The 19,698-nt window shown below is 37.5% G+C and overlaps 1 protein-coding gene and 1 long non-coding RNA gene across 2 annotated transcripts; one reads left to right on the top strand and one right to left on the bottom strand.

Moving 5' to 3' along the window:
• Window positions 1-7,626: 7,626 nt before the first annotated feature.
• On the top strand, window positions 7,627-9,070 carry LOC148786656 (uncharacterized). Its single transcript, XR_016067950.1, has 3 exons — window positions 7,627-8,074; window positions 8,143-8,668; window positions 8,741-9,070. It is a non-coding gene; the product is annotated as an uncharacterized LOC148786656 (long non-coding RNA).
• A 2,404-nt stretch (window positions 9,071-11,474) lies between these two features.
• LOC148786655 (uncharacterized) lies at window positions 11,475-12,035 on the bottom strand. Its single transcript, XM_088886216.1, has one exon. The coding sequence runs from the start codon at window positions 12,033-12,035 to the stop codon at window positions 11,475-11,477; it is 561 nt and encodes a 186-aa protein (XP_088742342.1).
• Between the last annotated feature and the right edge of the window lie 7,663 nt (window positions 12,036-19,698).

The following is a 19,698-nucleotide window of genomic DNA, read 5'->3' as shown; positions in this document are numbered from 1 at the left end:
CAGTTTTTCCCTTTTCAAAACCTATATCCTTGATAATGTCTAAGGTATACTTGTTCTGTGTGACAATTATGCCTTGTTCAGACCTAGCCAACTCAAGCCCCAAGAAATATTTAGCTTCACCTAGGTCTTTTGTGGTGAATAGTTCATTCAAATATAGCTTAACTTCTTGTATGGAGTTTATAGTGGCAGCAGTGACTAAGATATCATCAACATACACAAGTACAGCTACAAAATCAATGCCAGTGCCTTTTGTAAAGAGACAGTAATCATATTTGGATTGAATGAATCCTAAAGCTTTGATCTTTTCAGTGAATTCTTCATTCCACTACCTTGAAGCCTGTTTTAAACCATAAAGAGACTTCTTAAGTCTATACACTTTTCCATCAGGAACATGATATCCCTCAGGGGGTTACATGTAAATGTCTTCATTCAAGTTTCCATGAAGGAATGCATTGTTAACATCTAGGTGGTGTAATAACCAACCTTTTGCAGCTGCTATAGCTAAAAGAAGTCTTACAGTAACTGTTTTGGCTATAGGAGCAAAACAATCAGTGTCATCTATCCCTTCAATTTGACTAAAACCTTTTGCTACTAACCTCGCTTTGTGTCTCTTAGTGGATCCATCAAGTCTAAGTTTAACTCTGTACACCCATCTGCATCCTATGGTATTTTTCCTTCAGGTAGTGAAGCAACTTCCCATGTGTTGTTCTTTTCTAATGCATTGATCTCTTATCTCATAGCAACTCTCCACTCTTCCTGTTTTTGTGCCTCGCTGTAGTTTTTGGGTTCTTGTATCAAATTTTAATTTTGCACAAAACAGCTATAATTGGAGGTTATCTTAATATCAGTAGGTAAGGTTACTCCTGCAGCTTTATCACAGACAAAGTCATTCATCCATGCTGGTTTATTTGAGGGCCTAGTAGATCTTCTAAGCTGTACAGGTGAATTAGTAACAACATGAGGTTCACTATCCCTTTTAACATCCTTTTCTTGATCATTGTAATTAACTGCAGGTAAGGGGCAAGGAACATTGTCTTGTTCTTTCTTATGAAAAGAAAAATTTTGTTCATGAAAGATAACATCTCTTGTAACAAATATTTCATTAGTATCAAGGTTCATAACCTTGTATCCCTTTTTTCCTTGAGCATATCCTAGGAAAACACATTTAACAGCTCTTGGCTCAAACTTTCTTTTAAAAGGATTAATATTAGTAATGGCTCGAACTTGAGTCTAGATTTGGAGAAAGTAATGGACCCCTACTCTATCAAATTCAGAGAGAGATAGGGTCCATTTCACTAACCAATAAATCAGTAGCTGTCTACTACACCAATTTAAAGAGGTTGTGGGACGAGCTTGCAGATGTGGTGTATAAAAAGGCCTCAACAATATTTTTTTATATAGAGTTCAGTATCCATGAAATCACCATACAATCTGTCTTTTGCCATTGCTCAATTTCAGCCTTATCATGAGTGGGTTTTGGACAAGTACCATCAATAAAACCCACCTTTTGTCTGGCCCCCAGTGCAAAAATCATAGATCTTGCCCAAGAAAGATAATTGCTACCATCGAGAGGAGCGGATACCAATCCTAATGTTGAATTTTCTGCACTCTGAAGCTTCAACATATCTATTATCTGTTGTGTCTTTGAATCTTCCATCTTGACTGCTTCAGTCTTTTTATCAGTCATGATGCTATGAAGTTTTAGTGAATGAACAAATATATGGGATCTTTACTGCTCTGATACCATGTTAGAACTAGAGCGCAGGGAAGCAGTATGTGGGGGTGAAGGAAGAAAATGAATTCATGGTGTAATTTCTTGATAAACCAGAAAGAATTGCAATTGATACAGAAGCAGTTTACAGAGCCTGTATATATAGGCTAGATAACAGAGTAAACTGACAAGAACAAGAAAATAAAGAAACAAGAAAAGTTCTAACGCTTTTATAAGTAACCAAAAAACAACTAAGCTAAAATAAAAGAGGGCCACTGTTCACCATCTTCAATCCTTCATTATTCTGCAACCTTCCTCCATCACTCTGCAATCTTGATCTTCCTCTAAATCTTCAAATTGAAAGTTAACACAATCTTCAGTGCTCCACTTATTTTTGTTGCATCAAGTATGAGTGTCTCCATCAACTAAACTGAATTGAGAATTCCATTAATATATTAACTAAATTTAATTCAATTGAATTGAATCGAGAATTCAATTAATTGAATTTTGGTACAAAGTGAATATCGGATTAAACATTCAATAAAAATCAAATTTATTTTTATTCGATTTAACTTTAAAAAAATAAATATAAAATTGAAAAAATTCAATAGTTTTTTAAATTAAGTTAATTATATCTAAAAGTGAATATAGAATTAAATTTATTGTATTATATATATTCATAAAATAATTTATACATATAAATAAAATCATAACATAATATATCTATGTATTTATTTTATAAATAGGTTCAGGATGTGGGGTTTCGGTTTATCAGAATAAAAAATCAAAACAGACCCACTTACCAAATTATTGAATAAAAAATAGTATTTGATACATATATATATTAGAACCAACAAAATATATATTGATTAAAACTCCTCAATATATTAATTTTTATATATAATGATAATTTTTTTTTAAGATTTCTGAAAAATTTTCTATTCATCCACTTCTGAAATTAATAAAAAATATTTAAGAAAATATGAGTTATTACTAGTTATTTGTTAAGAAATCAAACAGAAACTAAAATTAACAAAATAACTTGAATTTTTATTTAGAAATAGCAATGAGATTATCTATATCTATATCTGTATCTATAGTGAACGAGAAAAAACGTTATTCACTGTACTCCTCTAAAGACCCTCAATGAAACTAAGCAAAATATAGGCACACCACCCCAAAACAAAGAACTAACAGAAAGCCACTAATCAACAAAGACTCAACCCACTTTTGTTATGAATGATAGAATTAACCTATCATATAGTGGGACAATTTAAAGTTTTTCTTGATGAGAGAAAATAAGAAAGACAAAGTAATATGAGAGGTCCCTAGCCTAGAGATATATATATAAGCATAAAGGTATTTTAGGTTAGAATACACTCTTGAAAAATGAGTGATTACAAACAATTGGTTTAAAAAAAATTTTATCTCAAGAGTTGTCAAGCTGCAATAAAAATTGAATAAACATGGTCAGAGGTAATATTCTATGTAATTTTCCTACATTGTGGTATCAGAGCCATACTCTAGCCATTTTTGTCTAGTAGTATTGTTCTTAAAGTATACCTATATAACTATTCTAATAATTTTCGTTCAACAAGTTTTCTTGATGAACTTAGTTATTTAGCCATGATATTCATACATCAGGCAATATATGATAATTTTGTCAATGATTTGTTTGAGCCTTGAAGTAGAAGTATAATATAATTTATTCTTGAAATTTGGTTCATGTGGAATTTACGAAACAAGAAGGGACATATGTTTAAAGGGTCAATAACAATTTATCCTCCTTAATATTGAAAATGAGCACATTGTCCTCCTATGAAAAAAAATATAGCAATTTAACCCCGTATACTTTTTAAAGTGAAGCAATTACCTCCTTATACAGGATAGTAAATTGCTTTATTTCAAAAAATATAGTAATTTAAATTGTCGTATTTTAACAAATATAGGGAGGTAAATTGCTATTTATTTTTTCATAAGGGGGTAATTTGCTCATTTCCGATATCACAAGGGGGTTTCTTGCATTTTTTTTTATGTTTAAATTTATAAAGAAAATATTATTTGTTCCATATATTTGTTATCTTAATGTTATAGAATCTCTAAAAATTGTTTTATTTATTATCATTACAATGAAGAATAACCACAGCATATTTTGTAATATTTTAGCATTTTAATTTTGAAAAACTCTCTATTCTAGTATAACATTTGTTGCAATTAAGCTATTGAAATAATAATCTATACCCACAGGAAAAATGATTTTTTCCATAATTTCATTGGCATAAGATGATGAATACTATAATATATAAAAGATTTCTTATATCTACAGATACAAATCTTTAATTATATTATAGGAATATTCCTTAGTCTTATGATAAGGATTAAGTTAATTATATGCATGATGCAACCTTTACCCATAGGGAGGACATGAATTTACTTTTAATTGCCTCATGATAATAAATTTATTTTTATTATTGCAATTTTTTTCAAGTACTTTTATGAATTTTGGTTCTAAAATCCCTATGCTGGTTGGTGACAAACTTGATAGATCAAGTTCTTTTGACTTTAGGGTGTATGGACTTTGATTTGGCGTTCCGTGTGGATAAACCACCAATTCCTACAAACTCAAGTACACCTAACGAGAAAGCTTCTTATGAGCAGTGGGAACAATCTAACAATTTAAGTTTGTACTTTAAGGTGTATACATTGATCAACGATGTTCTTCTTAAATCCAAATGAAGAAACAATGTTATAAAACTTTAATATACCATTAACTAGAAGCCTATTTAAGTCCATAAATAGATTTCTTTAACTTGCAAACTATCACAGTCATGTGAGAAACCCTCAAGTTGGCTCATATATACTTTCTCTTCAATATCCCCATTTAAGAAAGTTGTTTTCACATCCATTTGGTGTACTCCAAATCAAAATAAGCCACCAATGCTATCATAATTCGAAAAGAGTCCTTTGAAACTGGAGAGAATGTTTCATGGTAATCAATATCCTCTTTTTGAGTATAACCTTTAGTGATAAGTCTAGCCTTATACCTCGCAATTCTACCAGATGGATCTCTTTTGGCCTTATAGACCCATGTACAACCAATAGTTTTAGCTCCTTCTGGTAGTTTGGCCGGTTCCCAAACTTGATTTTTGTTCATAGATGTTGTTTTCTCTTTCATAGCATCATGGTAAAGATTAAAATTTTCACTATTAATGACTTGTGAAAATAATGTTGGGTCATTTTCAGATCTAATATCAAAACTAGGTTCTTGAAGATAAACAATATAATCGCTAGAAATTACATATTTCTCAACTCTTGAAGATCTACGAACCTATCCATTCTCGTCTTGATTTGATCATTTGAAGTAGAAGATTCTGCATTTTCATTATCTTTAGTTGGTGGTTGTTCTAGAACTTCTTGAGTTCTTTGGTTAGACTATTCCCCTATTATAGATGGTGGATAAACTGGATATACAATCAATTTCTCAGGTGTCTTAGATGACACATGATCTTCTTTAAACACTTCCTTACGAGGAACATTATTCCCACTAGTCTCAAGATCCTTAAGAAATCCAAACTTCAATAGGACAACCCCAAATATGTAAATGTCCCAAACTAGGTTTCCATCCTTTCCACTCAAAAGGAGTTTTAGGAACGACTTTAGATGGAACTCTATTTAGGATATATACAACGATCTTTGAAGCTTCACTCCATAACAGTAAAGAAAGATTGGTATGACTCATCATACTTCTTACCATGATAAGTGTACGGTTCTATCTTTCAGCAATATCATTTTGTTGTGGTGTGCCAGACATTGTATATTGTGCTATTATACTTTATTCTTTAAGGAATGTAGCAAATGGACCTGGATTTTACCTCTTTTCTGCATGCCGTCTAGAATACTCTCCACCCTTATCAAATCTTACAATCTTGATACTCTTTTCTAATTGTTTCTCAACCTCAACTTTATATGCCTTGAAAGCATCAAAAGCCTCAGATTTATCTAAAATGAGATAAAGATACATACATCTTGAATACATATATCTGTCTATATGAGTTCAACAATTGTAGAACTCTTTTTAGCACCTTTATTGGACTTGTTGGTTTGCTTTCCCTTTATGCAATCCACACAAATACGAAAATTTGAAAAATGAAGGTCCTTTAATATTCCATCATTAGTTAATCTTTTTAATCTTTCAATGAAAATATGACTTAGTCTTTTTGTTCCATAACATAGAGAAGTTTTTGTTCATAACACATCTTTTAGTGCTAATACCATTTTCGAAAGTTAAGTGAGTAGAATAAAAATTAGAATCAGGATGAAATTTATATAAACCATAATCTAAATAATAACCACCAACAATTACATTGTTTGTCATAACATAAAAGCTTGATTTGCTAAAATTAGAAACATAACCTAAAAAGAACTAATTTTGCAATAGAAACTAAATTTCTACTGAAAGATGGAACATAAAATGTAGTTTCAAGGTCTAAAACATAGCCATTTTGAAAATATGTCTAAAAACTCCAACAGCCTCCACTTGTGAACGCATCTGGTTGCCTGAATAGATACTTTGTTCACTTCCCATTAGTTTCCTTAGACTGAGAAATCCCTGCATGGTATTAGCAATATGGACTGTAGATCCAGAATTAATCCACCACGTATCATCAAGAACTTTAACAAAATTTGATTCATAACATACACAAGAAATAAAATTACCTTTCTTCTCAATCCATTTCTTATACTTTGGGTAATCTTTCTTTTTGCTTTCCATTTTCCTAAAGAAGAATCAAATTAACTTATTGCCAAAAGATTCATTAGACATATTACCTGCTTTCTTCTCGTACAACCAAACTTGCCCTTTTTTCCTTTATCCTTGTTTTAGGTCACAAGATTCACAACTTCTATATCCTCATTTTTTAATCTCTCTTCTTCTTGAACACACATGGTAAACAATTAATTGAGTGACCATTTTTCCTTTTGTCCATTATAAGTGATCTTAAAAGGACCATGCTCTCTATAGGAAGAGAGTTGAGTATGAGATGCACCAGAAATGGCTCAAAAATGTCAACTTCTAAAGGCTTCGACTGTGCTGCAATGTCCCTCATTTGCATGATATGTTCACGCACACTCCTAGAGTCTTGTTTTTCATATCAGACAGTCGTTTTGTTAGAGTGCTTTCCAAAGCCTCACCAGAACACTCATATTGGTCTTCAATTGCCTTTAGAAAGTCCTTTACTTTAGTGTATTCTGGGATTGAACTTCAAATACCTTTGGTAATATGCTTCTTAATGAGTAACAGAGAGTTTAATTATTCAAAAGTAATAATTAATAAATTTATCACTACTACCAAATGGGGAATTAACCCATTGAGCAAAAAAGAATATATTCACCCAAAATCAATTGATCACCACTATTAATTAGTTGGCCAATTTTACAACCAATTCAAATTCTATTGGGTATTTATGATTCTTATGGATACATTCCGTCCAATAGAATTGATTTCAAAACTGAGGAGTTTGAAATTTGCATATGTATTTTGATACCCGCCAGAAGCTTTGCATGCATTTTACAAATTACGGTACTTTTGAACATGTGGAACGAAATAAACTTTTCCAAATCATCTTTATCCGAGTTGATTTCTTCTGTTTGATGCCATCTCAAATATCAAATATTGTAAGTCGATTTTGGTAAGATTTTGGCATATACAAGAATCTTACAGGTTATAGTTGCCTTAACTATTGAAGTATTTTTTGCATTATTATGTGATACAATCCTTTCTTGCCATCGTCTACAAATGGAATTCATCCATTTTTTCTCGCTTGTCATCTTATCATGTATATTTTTCCTTCATCAAATATTAGAAACTCATGTTTTTCATTATATTTTACCCTTATAAACAAGAAAAACTGTAAATTAGTTAGTGTAATTGTTGAATATACAACTTTGGTTGTCACTGATTGCACAATCAACTCGTGAGGGGCCTCCAACTCCAAAATCTTCCAAAGGGGCCCCTACTTTTAGTAATTCAAAAGGTAAACGTCCTTCCTTCTCCTTCTCTCCTGGTCTCGTGGCTGGGAGTTCTTCAAAGAAACCTCACACAGGCTCTGTGGGGGCCCCTCCTCCCCATACGTCACTGTGCCTCTTCCCTTTCCTCCTTCTAAAGAAGACATGGATACCCCTCCTAGGTCCTCTCGAACGTCTTCTGTCTGCCTTCACAATCGCCATCTACTTGATCAAGATAGGGGAAAGGCCTCCTTAGTGGCATATTTGAGGAAACGGGTTTTATCTTATGGGGAAAAACAGCTCTTGTCCCCTCTTTCAAAGAAGGAACTGGAAGGGATGGGAGCTCTCTACATCTTCAAGGTACCCTCCTTTCTATATTTTTCTTCCTTTCTTGTGTCAATTCTCCTTATGATTTTTGCTTTTTGTAGGCGGTCTCTGTTTATGAGGAAATTTCTTCTAGGACTCAAGCAGTTCCTGCTATCCCCCAAACGACGCCCAAAAGCAAAAATTGGAGGATAGGGTGGAACGCCTAAGAAGTGAAATCTCCAAACTAAGGGAGGCTAAGAAAGAGATGACGAGCCGTTGCCAGCAACTGGTGAGGGAGGTGAGGAACTTGCAGAAAGAAGCAGCTATCCACGAGAGCGCATTGAAGAAGGAGAAGGCAGTGATGGAATTTTCTCATTCTGAGGAGGGCAAGAATTCCTTGGAGGCCTACTGGGAAAGGCACCTGAAGGAGTGTAAGAGGTCTGTAGAGTATCAGCAAGAGGTGGCCAAGATAGTGGGACCCTACTTCGAGCATGGCTTCTCAGCCTGCAAAGAGCTGTTTTAGCTCAAGGTTACCCCTTTCCGGAGAAGAACCTTCCTTCCTTGATCTTGCCATAACTCTATATAATGCGTCCGATTCCTTTGTCGAACCCTCCATCCCAGCAGAGGGAGGCCTCCCCCTAGATTCAGGTTGGTTTATTTCTTAACCCTCTACTTGTACTTCTTCCTAGTTTTGTACTGATCCTTGCAAAATTTTTGCAGGAGACTTGGATAACATATTGGGGGAGGTAGAGATAGAAGTGACGAATCCCCAAATGAAGCAGTAGTTGATGCCATACCGGGGGATCTCCACGGGAAGGCTCCCTAAATGAGAAGGAAGAAGGACCTCCTTTGGCCACTGATGTAGCTCCTCCTACCATCCCAGTGCCTACTGTTGATGCTCCCCTCGAGAAAGAGACAAAAGACTCCGCTTGTGGGGAAAAAGTCAAGGATGCAATGTGATTGATTTTTAAGCCTGTTGGATGGAACAATCTTTACTATCTTTACTTTACTTGTTCTTTCCCCATTTGAAATGGGGGTGAGGAGGTTTAATTTTCTGTTTTGTTTGGATGCTGCTTTTTGGGTTTGTCGCTAGCCACAGTTTTAGGCCAGGGGCTTGAAGTGATGCTGCTATTCTTCCTTTCACACTTAATGCTTATCCTTAGATTGCCGCTAATCTCTTGATATGTTGGAGACTTCAGATGTTGTTGTGATGAGGGGTTCCCTTCAAATTTCTTGAGGGATACCTTCTCAAACTTTCTTGGCCAGGCTCCCTTGCCTCTTTTTTAAGGGATGTCTTCTCAATGTTTCTCTGCAGGAGGTTTCTGCACTTCTTCTTTGAGGATGCCTTCTTAAGCCTCCTTTGCAGGGGGTTCCTTTCATCTCTCTAAAAGGATGCCTCCCTAGGATTTCTTGGTAGGAAGATTCTCTTTAGCTTTCTTGAACAATGCCTTCTTACTTTTCTTGTGTCTTTTTTAGAGGGGTGTCCCCAAAAAGAGATGGGGCTTTGTGATGTCCACTGACATAGACTATGCAGAGGGAGCCCTGCAAGAGGACTCATTGGGGGAGGTCCTTAAGGAGGACTTTTACAAGAGGTCCTTCAGGAGGACTTATTGAAGGATGTCCTACGGGAGGAGGACATTTTTAGAGGGATTCCTTCAGGAGGACTTATTGGTGAATGTCCTATGGGAGGACATTTTTAGAGGGAGTCCTTCAGGAGGACTTATTGGAGGATACCCTGCGAAAGGACATTTTTAGAGGGATTCTTTGAGGAGGACTTATTGAAGGGTGCCCTACGGAAGTACAGTTTTAGAGAGAGTCCTTGAGGAGGACTTATTAGAGGGTGCCCTGCTGGAGGATATTTTAAAAGGGAGACCTTCAAGAGAACTTATTGGAGGGTGTCCTACTACAGGACATTTTTAGAGAGAGTTCTTCAGGAGAGCTTATTGGAGTATGTCCTGTGGGAGGACACTTTTTAAATGGAGTCCTTCAGAAGGACCTATTGGAGGGTACTCTGCATGTGATGGAGGCGCCTTCTTTATGCATAATACTTCTTGATGTTGTGAATGTTCTAGGGACGTGATAATGGGCATCCTTCAAAGTCTTCAAGCTCATATGCCCCTCGTCCGATTACTGTTGTAACTTTGAAGGGCCCTTCCCAAGTGGAGTTTAATTTTCTCATCGGTTTCAATGTATCCATTCTTCATAATATAAGGTCTCCTACTTGAAAGCTCCGTGTCTTTACCCTCCTATTGTGGGCATTGGTCATGGTATTCTTGTATCTTTGGATATGAATGAAGGCTTTTTCCCTCAATTTTTCGACAAGGTCCACATTTTCTTTCGACAACTTCTTATTGCTTTCTTCAGAGAAATGTAGTATTCCGTGGAAAGGTACTCCCAACTCAACTGGGATGATTGCCTTGGTCCCGTACACCATGGTCAAGGGACTTTCTCCTGTGGATCCTCAAGGGGTTGTGCGATATGTCCATCGAACACTGGTTAATTTTTCTATCCAATTTCCACCAACTCATTCAAATCGTCTTTTGATTCCTTGGACAAGAATTTGGTTGGTGACCTCCACCTGCTCGTTTGCTTGGGGGTGTGCCAATGATGTGAATCTTTGTTGAATGCGCAGACCCTTACACCAATCTTGTATTTTATGGTCTTGGAATTGTCAATCATTGTCTAAGATTATTTTGCAGGGGAGCCCAAAGTTGCAAATGATGTTCTTCCATATAAATTTCATTACCCTCTATTTCGTAATGCGGTTGAGTGGCTCAACTTCCACCCACTTGGTAAAATAATCAATGACTAGTAGTAGAAATTTTCTTTGACCAGGTGCTAGGGAGAATAGTCCCACGATATCTATAGGCCATTATGCGAAGGGATAAGGTGATAGCATGATTGTCAGGGGCTCCGCAGGTTGATGTATGAGGAGTGAAGTTTTTGGCATTTCTCGCATTTGATCACTAGTTGCTTTGAGCCGTGTTTCATGGAAGGCCATAAGTATCTTGTACGCAATGCTTTGATAGCAAGCACTTAGGTGCCCCGCATACACTCCACAACAGCTATTGTGTATTTCTTTAAGGATATGGACTCCTTCTAACTGGGTTAAGCATCAGAGTAGAGGGTGTGTAGAGGATTTCTTGTAAAGGATTCATCCTTATAGTAGAAAACGGATGGTTTGAACTTTAAGCTTGGCAGTGTCCCATCTGTTGTCTGGGAGGCGTCCCTCTTCAAGCCATTGGATAACAGGGGTCCTCCAATCCTCCTAGTAGGATATGGCCTGGATATAAATTTGAGCTCTGAGTTTAGGGAGGGATTGTATGCTGATGTGCCTCATTCTACAATCTTCTAGAGCACTAGCTAATTTGGAGAGGTACTTGGCTTTAATGTTTTCTTCTCTCGGGATATGCACAATTTGAAAGCTTTCAAATCCCGTTTTCTGTTCCGTTACCTATTGCAGGTATTGTACCATGTTTTCTTCTTTGGTTTCATAGGAGCCTTTCATTTGCTTCATTATCAACTGGGAATCTGAATAAGCTATCACATGTCTAGCTCCCACTTCATGCATCATCTTGTGTCCCGTTACAAGTGCCTCATATTCAACCTTGTTGTTGGAGGCCTTGAATCCAAATTCAATAGAGAATTCCAGGTTTTCTCCTTGTGGTGAGATGAGGACTATGCCTGCACCACTATCTTGAGTTGTGGATGATTCGTCTACATACAATAGCCATTTCTCGGCTTGAGGGGAGCCCTCTTCAGATGTTCCTACAGTCTCAAAAACGAAATCAGCTAGAGTTTGGGCTTTGATGGTGGTTCGGGGCAGATAAGCGATATCGTATTCACTCAATTCTATAGCCCATTTCACAGATCGTCCTGAGGTGTCTAGCTTACCTATTGTTTGTTTCAAAGGCAAATTAGTATTTACTCCAATGGGATGTGAAAGGAAGTAGGCGAGTAGTCTTCTAGCAATGACGACCATGCGAGGGCCATCTTTTCTATGAGAGTGTATCATCCTTCCGTTCCATTAAGGACCTTGATAACATAATAGACTGGTGTTTGTTTCCCCTCCTCTTCACGAATCAGAACATAGTTGATCGCTTGAAGGGTGGCTGGCAGGTAGACATAAAGGGTGTCCTTTGGAGACGGCTTCACCAGTAGAGGGAGCCCCACTAGATAATGCTTGAGCCATTCAAAAGCTTGTTGGCAGGAGTCATCCCAATTGAAATCTTTCGCCTTCCGAAGAATTTTGAAGAAGGGCAGCTTAGTGTTGATTTGGAGATGAACCAGCTTAGTGCTACTGCTACCCTCCCTATTAGTCTTTGTACTTCATTGACGTTGGAGGGTGCCTTCATGTCTAGGTTGTCCTTGATCTTGATGGGTTGGCTTCCTTCTTTGGGTAACCATAAATCCCAGAAAGCGTCATATTTTCACTCCAAACGCGCACTTCATAGGATTGAGTTTCAACCGATATTTTCTTAAGATGGGAAATGTTTCCTCCAGGTCCACCACATGATCCTGGGTTTCTCTGCTCTTCACATGCATATCGTCTACATATACTTCTATATTTCTTCCGATTTGGGAGTAGAATATTTTATCCACCAAGCGCTGGTAGGTCCCTCCGGTGTTCTTTAGACTAAATAGCATAACTACATAACAAAATATTCCAGTAAACGTAATGAAGTTAACTCTTTTGCGGTCCTCCAGAGCTAGCATTATTTGGTGGTATGCTTGTGATGCATCCATCATGCTTAAGAGCCCAAATTCCAGACATGGAGTCTACCAGTTGGTCAATTCAAGGGAGAGGATAAAAATCCTTCGAGCATAGCTTGTTGAGATCTCTGAAGTCGACGGACATTATTTGGTGGTATGGCCATAATCATTGTGAAAAGGACATAATTTTTCGGACTTTTCTTCACGAATGAGGATGAGTTAACAAGCCCTTTTCTTCGACGGCCATGAGGGCCTAGGTAATAGGCACCGTGAGAGAGGTGTAGGCGGCATGTATCCTCTGGAAGGGTACCTTCTTGTCCCTAAAACCGGTACCCTATTTCTTGAAGGGAGCCTCCTCCCTAGCCTCTTTCCTCTTTTCTCTGCGACTTTCCTTCTTGGCGGCTTGGGCGTCCTCCATGTTAATATAATCCCGTGCGAGCCAGGAGGGCATCAAACTTTGAAACAGGGTTCTTGGCCAGGGATTCTAAGAAATTCCCATCCAGGAGCCCTTGCGAGAAGGCGCTGGCCTTCAGTTCTTGTATGGCTTAGGGTACTTCTAAGGCCGCAGTTCTTCTCCCTCAATGGATCGTTGTCCTTTTAGCATATGGAGAAAATGTTGAGCTCTGTTTTTCGAAGCTCCCGGTTACTAGCGAATTGATGCAGAAAAAGGGATCTGAACTCCTGGAAGCTTCCTATTGCTCCAACAGGCAACTGGTTAAACCATTGTTGCGCGGCCCTAGCGAAGGTGGTAACAAAAACTCAACACTTGATCTCGTTCGTGTACCTGTACAACAAGGTTGCATTCTCAAAATGAGAAAGGTGTTCTCGAGGTTTAGTCAACCCACCGCATTCAACAATACCAGGGGTGAGGCAGTTTATAGGGAGCTCGTCCACCATCACTACGTTTGTGAAGGCGACACCCTATTGTTCTTTTCCTAGGACTCCTGCTATCTAGTGCTGCACGTCTTGGAGGCCTTTTTGAAGGCACTCCAGTTGAGCTTCCCATTATCGGGGAACCTCTTGGGAAGCTGCTGGAGGGAGCCCTAGTATCACGATTGCGGGGGGCCCGGTTACAGCGACGTCTCCTTATGGTGTGCTTCTTTCTATTCCTCCTTGAGGGATGCCTGCTTCCACCATAGGGGTTGAGCGGGGCAGGTACTAGTACCGCCATTTGCTCCCAAATGGTCGTTGTAACTACTTGTTGAATTGTCCCCAACAAGGCTGGGGAAAGTTCTCCTGATGTGGCGCTTGAGGAGGTGCTTCGCCTTGGATGGTCGACTAATAGATCCACGAACCTAGGGGGTAGCATCGAAGTAGGTAAAGTTGGGGCAGACCCTCCTACCAGTGCTAGGGAGGTTCCCAAACAACTAGCAAAGGTTGATTGTTGCAGGGTGCCTCCACGACCTTTTGCTTGTTGGCGGGATTGCTGGGGGTTTTCATTGTCACTCACGCCTTGAACTCAATTTCTCAAAGACGACGTGGTTTTAGGACGGGCCCAAAGTCCTTGGATCTTGATGCTCGATTTGGGCTAATTGAGTGAAAGAACTTGAGAAAAAAGACCTGCAAAACAACATGTTAGCATTCAGATGCTTAAGTTAGTTTCGGACTTAGAAGTGAATAAATGTAAAGATAAATTATAACGAGAAATTGAAGTAGGAATAAAAATTTTATAAGTAAAATATAGCTAAAAATGAGTTATGAAGTAGTAGAGACATAGCGAGAGAGTTTCCAGATTATTGAAAGGAAGTCTGTCGAGGGGTGCTGCCTATATTTTTAAAGGGGGGATCCCGCTTCGTAGGAACTCCAGGGAGAGCTGCATGTCTGAGAAGGAATGCGGGAACCCAGGGATAAGGTGCAGCCTTATCTCCTTCTTCACTTGAGTAGTACTTCTTAAAATGAGGAAGGACTCCCTCTATGCAAAGAATCTTGTCCTACAAGGAGTCCTCTTATGCTGAGCAATCTAGTTTCCAGAGGGCACCTTTTCTTTTTCGGACTAGCATTGGAAGGGTACAACAGGCCTTCGTACTGGGCCTCCTTCTTGGGCTGGTGCAGCAGGCCTCTTCATGGATAGGCCCTACTATGGCAGGCTCCCTTCCTAGGCTTAGCCTAGCGGGTTATCCCCTCTTGGGCCGAACCTTCTGTAGTGGTCTCCCTTCTTAGGCTAAACATGATATTTTTGGATGGGCTTTCTCCATCATGGACTGAAGGCCTTACTTTGGGCTTGAAATATCTCCTTGGGCCATACCCATAAAGGTCCAATTTTTTTCTAAAAATTTCATTAAGGTCCAATTTTTTTAATATTATATAAAGGTCCATTTATTCCTAATTATCCTAAAATGCTTATTTTTTAAAAAAATTGCATTAAAGTCCAATCTTTTCTAAAATTTGCATTTCTAAAAATTACAAAATAATACAAAAAAGTACCAAAACTTACCAAATAATTTCAAAAAATTATAAAAAATAAAAAATTATTTCTAAACGACTAAAAAAAATAATTGGAAAAATTACAGAAAATAAAGTTTTTAGATTACCAAAAATTTACACAAATTTTTGAAAAATCACAGAAATTATTAAACAAATTTAATATTATAGAAAATTAAAAAAATTAAAATTATAGAGAATTAAGAGAAATTTTAAGAATTACAGAAAATTTTTCAAATTATAAAAATTTATTGATTTTTAAATTACAGAAACTTATGAAAAATTTTAAAAATTTATCAAATTACAGAAAATTTTAAATCAATCGTTATAAATAAATTAAACACATTTAAAAAATTACATACAAATAAAAATTACATACATTTAAAAAAAATAAAAATAAGAGGGATGGATTACTTGTTGGAAAAATAATTGGTTTCAAGTAATCGAAGCAATGTTTTGAAATATTACAATCGGATTTAAGAAATCAAAAGCAATAAAACCACGTTGGAACAAATAACAAAACACAATTAGAAACGCTATTAACGACAAGAAATTTAAATAGAAAACTTACAACGAGAATTGTATCGTAACAATTCTCAGTCCAATTTGAAGTCGTTAATTTTTAACCGAATCGCAGAATAACTGCTTGCCTCGAAGAAAATATACGCCCCGTATCAGCAGTGCACCGTGTTCAACGTAATTTCTCCCAGGATAAGACGGTTACAGTTCTTCGGTTTTAGCACTATACCGAAGAACACCTTGATCAAACACTCAGAAACTTATCGAAACAAGATATTCAAATACCAAAATTTGAAAGAAATTTGATTGCCAAATGAAAGAGGGCAATTGAGAGAGTGATTAGGGAGAATGAGAATTGTTGTGTGTGTTCTCAAATGAAAGAATGCAAGCCTTTATATAGGCTTCCAAAAACCAGCAATTAAACATGGCAATGAAGACAAATTGATGGCCATGAATTCCCATTCAAAAACCGAAATCTGATTTTGAATAAAAATTGTTGTTTCATCTCAATCAAATGCAATGGGAGGTTGATTTTGAACAAAACTGTAGCATTACATTAAAAATTGAAGTTAATGCATTTCAAGGCAATTGAAAAGGGTGTTGGCAATGAGATAATGGCCATGATGAGGAGAAATAATAAGGCCATTCACTACCTCTTCAATCTGTGAGTTTCTGTATTCGAAAATCAAATTCAACAATCCCCCACAAACTCATAGATTTGAATCTCAGGTTTCCATGACTTGCTTTCAACAATGGTACCTTCCGGTTTGAACCACTGTCTAAGTTATCTGACCTCAGTTATCACCAGGTTAAATGGAACTATGCCTTGAATTTAAGCCTGTGAGTGTGACAACGTCTGTCAGTAACAACAAGCCACTAGCTTTGTGTTGATCTTTAGGGTTGACACTTAGGCCATGTGACCTGATCCTGTTCATGAATGCTTTCAGGAATAACCCAATTCCTTAGTTGCGGCCAAACAACGACATTCACTTAGTTGGGCGTCTCCAGGGATGCACTGCTAGCATCTCGTCTTATAAGACTTGACCCCATTCAGAGTTAGACTCTTACTATACTTGCAGTAGCAGCACCTTCCAGAATTTCAGGGGATAGACTCTAGATACAAAGTATCAGTCTATTTGGTGCTCTGACATACCCTTACGACTTGTTGATACCACATTGAACCTTCTTTGTGGGATCTCCACTCAAAAGGTTGGGTTGCCGTCGTAGATATATCACTGATGGGTTTTCAGTCCCATCCCCAATCTGGACTTATGAACTTGTGACAGATTCAATCCTTTCGTCAAAGGATCAGCCACATTGTCCTTTGTTCCCACAAAGTCAATGCCTATTACTCTGTCTGACACTAATGCCCTTATAGACTTCAGTCTAACTTGGATGTGTCGTTTAGTCTTTTGGTTGTATTTACGACTCCTCACCCTTGCTATTGTGGTTTGGCTATCACAATGTACAACAATCGGTGAAAGAGGCTGACTTACAATGGGAAGTTGTGATAACAACCCAAATAGCCATTCTGCCTCGGTACCAGTCGTATCTAACGCACATAACTCGGCTTCAAACGTAGACCGGGTTATCAAAGTCTGTTTTGCAGACTTCCAGGAGACTGCTCCCCCACCTAAGGTAAAAACATATCCTGAGCACCCATTACTCCCGGAGTTTTTGTCAGGACAACTAGTGTATCTAGCCAGCTTAGAGACAGAAAATGATATATCTGGTCTCGTGCCATTTGCCAGATACTGTAAGCTCCCAATAATTTGGGAATACCTTAGCTGTGCAACCGGAACACCACTTTTATTTTTGAATAAAGCTACAGAAGGATCATATGGTGTTTTAGCAATTCTACTGTTTTGATAACCAAATTTCTCAATTATCTTCTCAACATAATGAGATTGAGAAATGGTTATCCCATCAGTTGACCGAGTCAACTTGATACCAAGAATCACATTAGCCTCACCCATATCCTTCATTTCAAACTTATTTTTCAAAAATGACTTGGTTTCGGTAATAATATCTAGACATGATCCTATTAACAGAATATCATCCACATACAGGCATAGAATTATCATTTTATCTCCTTTAACCTTGCAGTATATACATTTATCATTCTCATTTACAGTGAAGCCAAATACAAGAATAGTTTTATCAAACTTTTCATGCCACTGTTTGGGTGCTTGTTTAAGTCCATATAGAGACTTAACAAGTTTACAGACTTTATGCTCGTTACCATGAGCTACAAACCCTTCAGGCTGATCCATGTAAATTTCTTCCTCGAGTTCACCATACAAGAAGGCTGTTTTCACATCCTTCTGGTGAATCGGGAGATTATACACTGAAGCAAGTGCTATAAGCACCCGGATTGTAGTCAATCGAGCTACTGGGGAATAGGTATCGAAATAGTCTATTCCCTCCTTTTGTTTAAACCCTTTGGCCACCAATCTGGCTTTAAACTTATCTATGGTCCCATCAGGTTTCAGTTTCCTTTTAAAAATCCACTTACATCCAATAGTAGTACACCCCGGAGGGAGATCGACTAGCACCCATGTTCCATTGGAAACAATGGAGTCCATCTCACTTTTGACAGCTTCTTTCCACTGCTTGGCTTCTGAAGAGACCATAGCATCTTTGAAAGTTATCGAATCATCCTCGATGTTGTAAGTGACAAAGTCACTTCCAAAATCCTTGACGATCCTAGCTCTCTTACTCCGTCTAGGTTCATCTGACTCCTCATGAGTCTGATTAGAACTACTAGGACCAACCCCCACATTTGACATCTTTTCCACATGTTCAGGAATAGATGTGGAGGTAAGTGAATCATCAAGCGAAACATTATAAGGTATTCCTGTTTTTAAAGGAAATACATCTTCTAGGAATACAGCATCACGACATTCGACTATTGTGTTGACCTCAATGCCTGGAATTTCTGATTTAATAACCAGAAATCTTAAGGCATAACTTGTCTCCACATAGCCCAAGAACACAACATCGACAGTCTTAGGACCCAATTTCTTTCGTTTGTGTTCTGGGACTAGCACTTTTGCTAGGCACCCCCACACTCGAAAGTATTTCAGGCTTGGTTTCCTACCTTTCCACAACTCGAAAGGAGTACTCGTATTGTGTTTCAGAGGGACTCTATTCAAAATATGGCAAGCCGTATTCAAAGCCTCTCCCCACAAATACTTTGGTAACCCAGAGGTTAGTAGGAGACTGTTAATCATGTCTTTGAATGTTCTATTCTTTCGTTCAGCCATTCCATTAGACGAAGGGGAATAAGGAGGAGTCTCTTCATGAATAATGCCAAATGTTTGACAATATTCATTGAACTTACTCGACTCATATTCTCCTCCTCTATCGGACCTTAGTCTTTTAAGTTTCTTACCAGTTTGGGTTTCTGCTTCATTTTTAAACAAAATAAATTTGTCTAAGGCTTCATCCTTATTTTACATGAGAAACACATAACAGTATCTACTGCAATCATCTATAAAGGTGATAAAATATCGTTTGTGGTCCCTGGTCAAAACTCCATTGAACTCACAAATATCAGTGTGAACTAAATCAAGTATTTCCGAATCCCTTTCAATTGACTGATAGGGTTTCCTAACTTGTTTAGCTTCTACACAAACTTGGCATTTGTGATTTCGTTCAATATTTTGACTAGGAATTAAATTCAAATTCATCATTCGTTTGATTGAATTGAAATTTAAATGACCTAACCTACTATGCCACAGAGTAGAAGATTCAACATTCAATATAATAGAATCAGAAACATCAATTTTATTATTATCAACTCGAACTTTGAACAAGCCATCATCTAAGTAGCCTTTACCAACAAAAATACCAAATTGCTGAATAACAACTTTATTAAACTTGAAAACAAATTCATATCCTTCCCTAACTATTACAGAACCACTAATAATGTTTCTTCTGACAGTGGGTACATGATGAACTCTTTTCAGCGACAGAATGCGCCCTGAAGGAAACTTCAAGTCCACGCTTCCTATCCCAAGTAC

This window comes from Sesamum indicum, linkage group LG10 (assembly GCF_026168435.1).
Source record: "Sesamum indicum cultivar Baizhima isolate 11 linkage group LG10, ASM2616843v1, whole genome shotgun sequence".
In the NCBI taxonomy this organism is placed as follows: Eukaryota; Viridiplantae; Streptophyta; class Magnoliopsida; order Lamiales; family Pedaliaceae; genus Sesamum; species Sesamum indicum.
The sequence above is the reverse complement of the archived record's forward strand: the minus strand, read 5'-3'. Positions and strand labels throughout refer to the sequence as shown.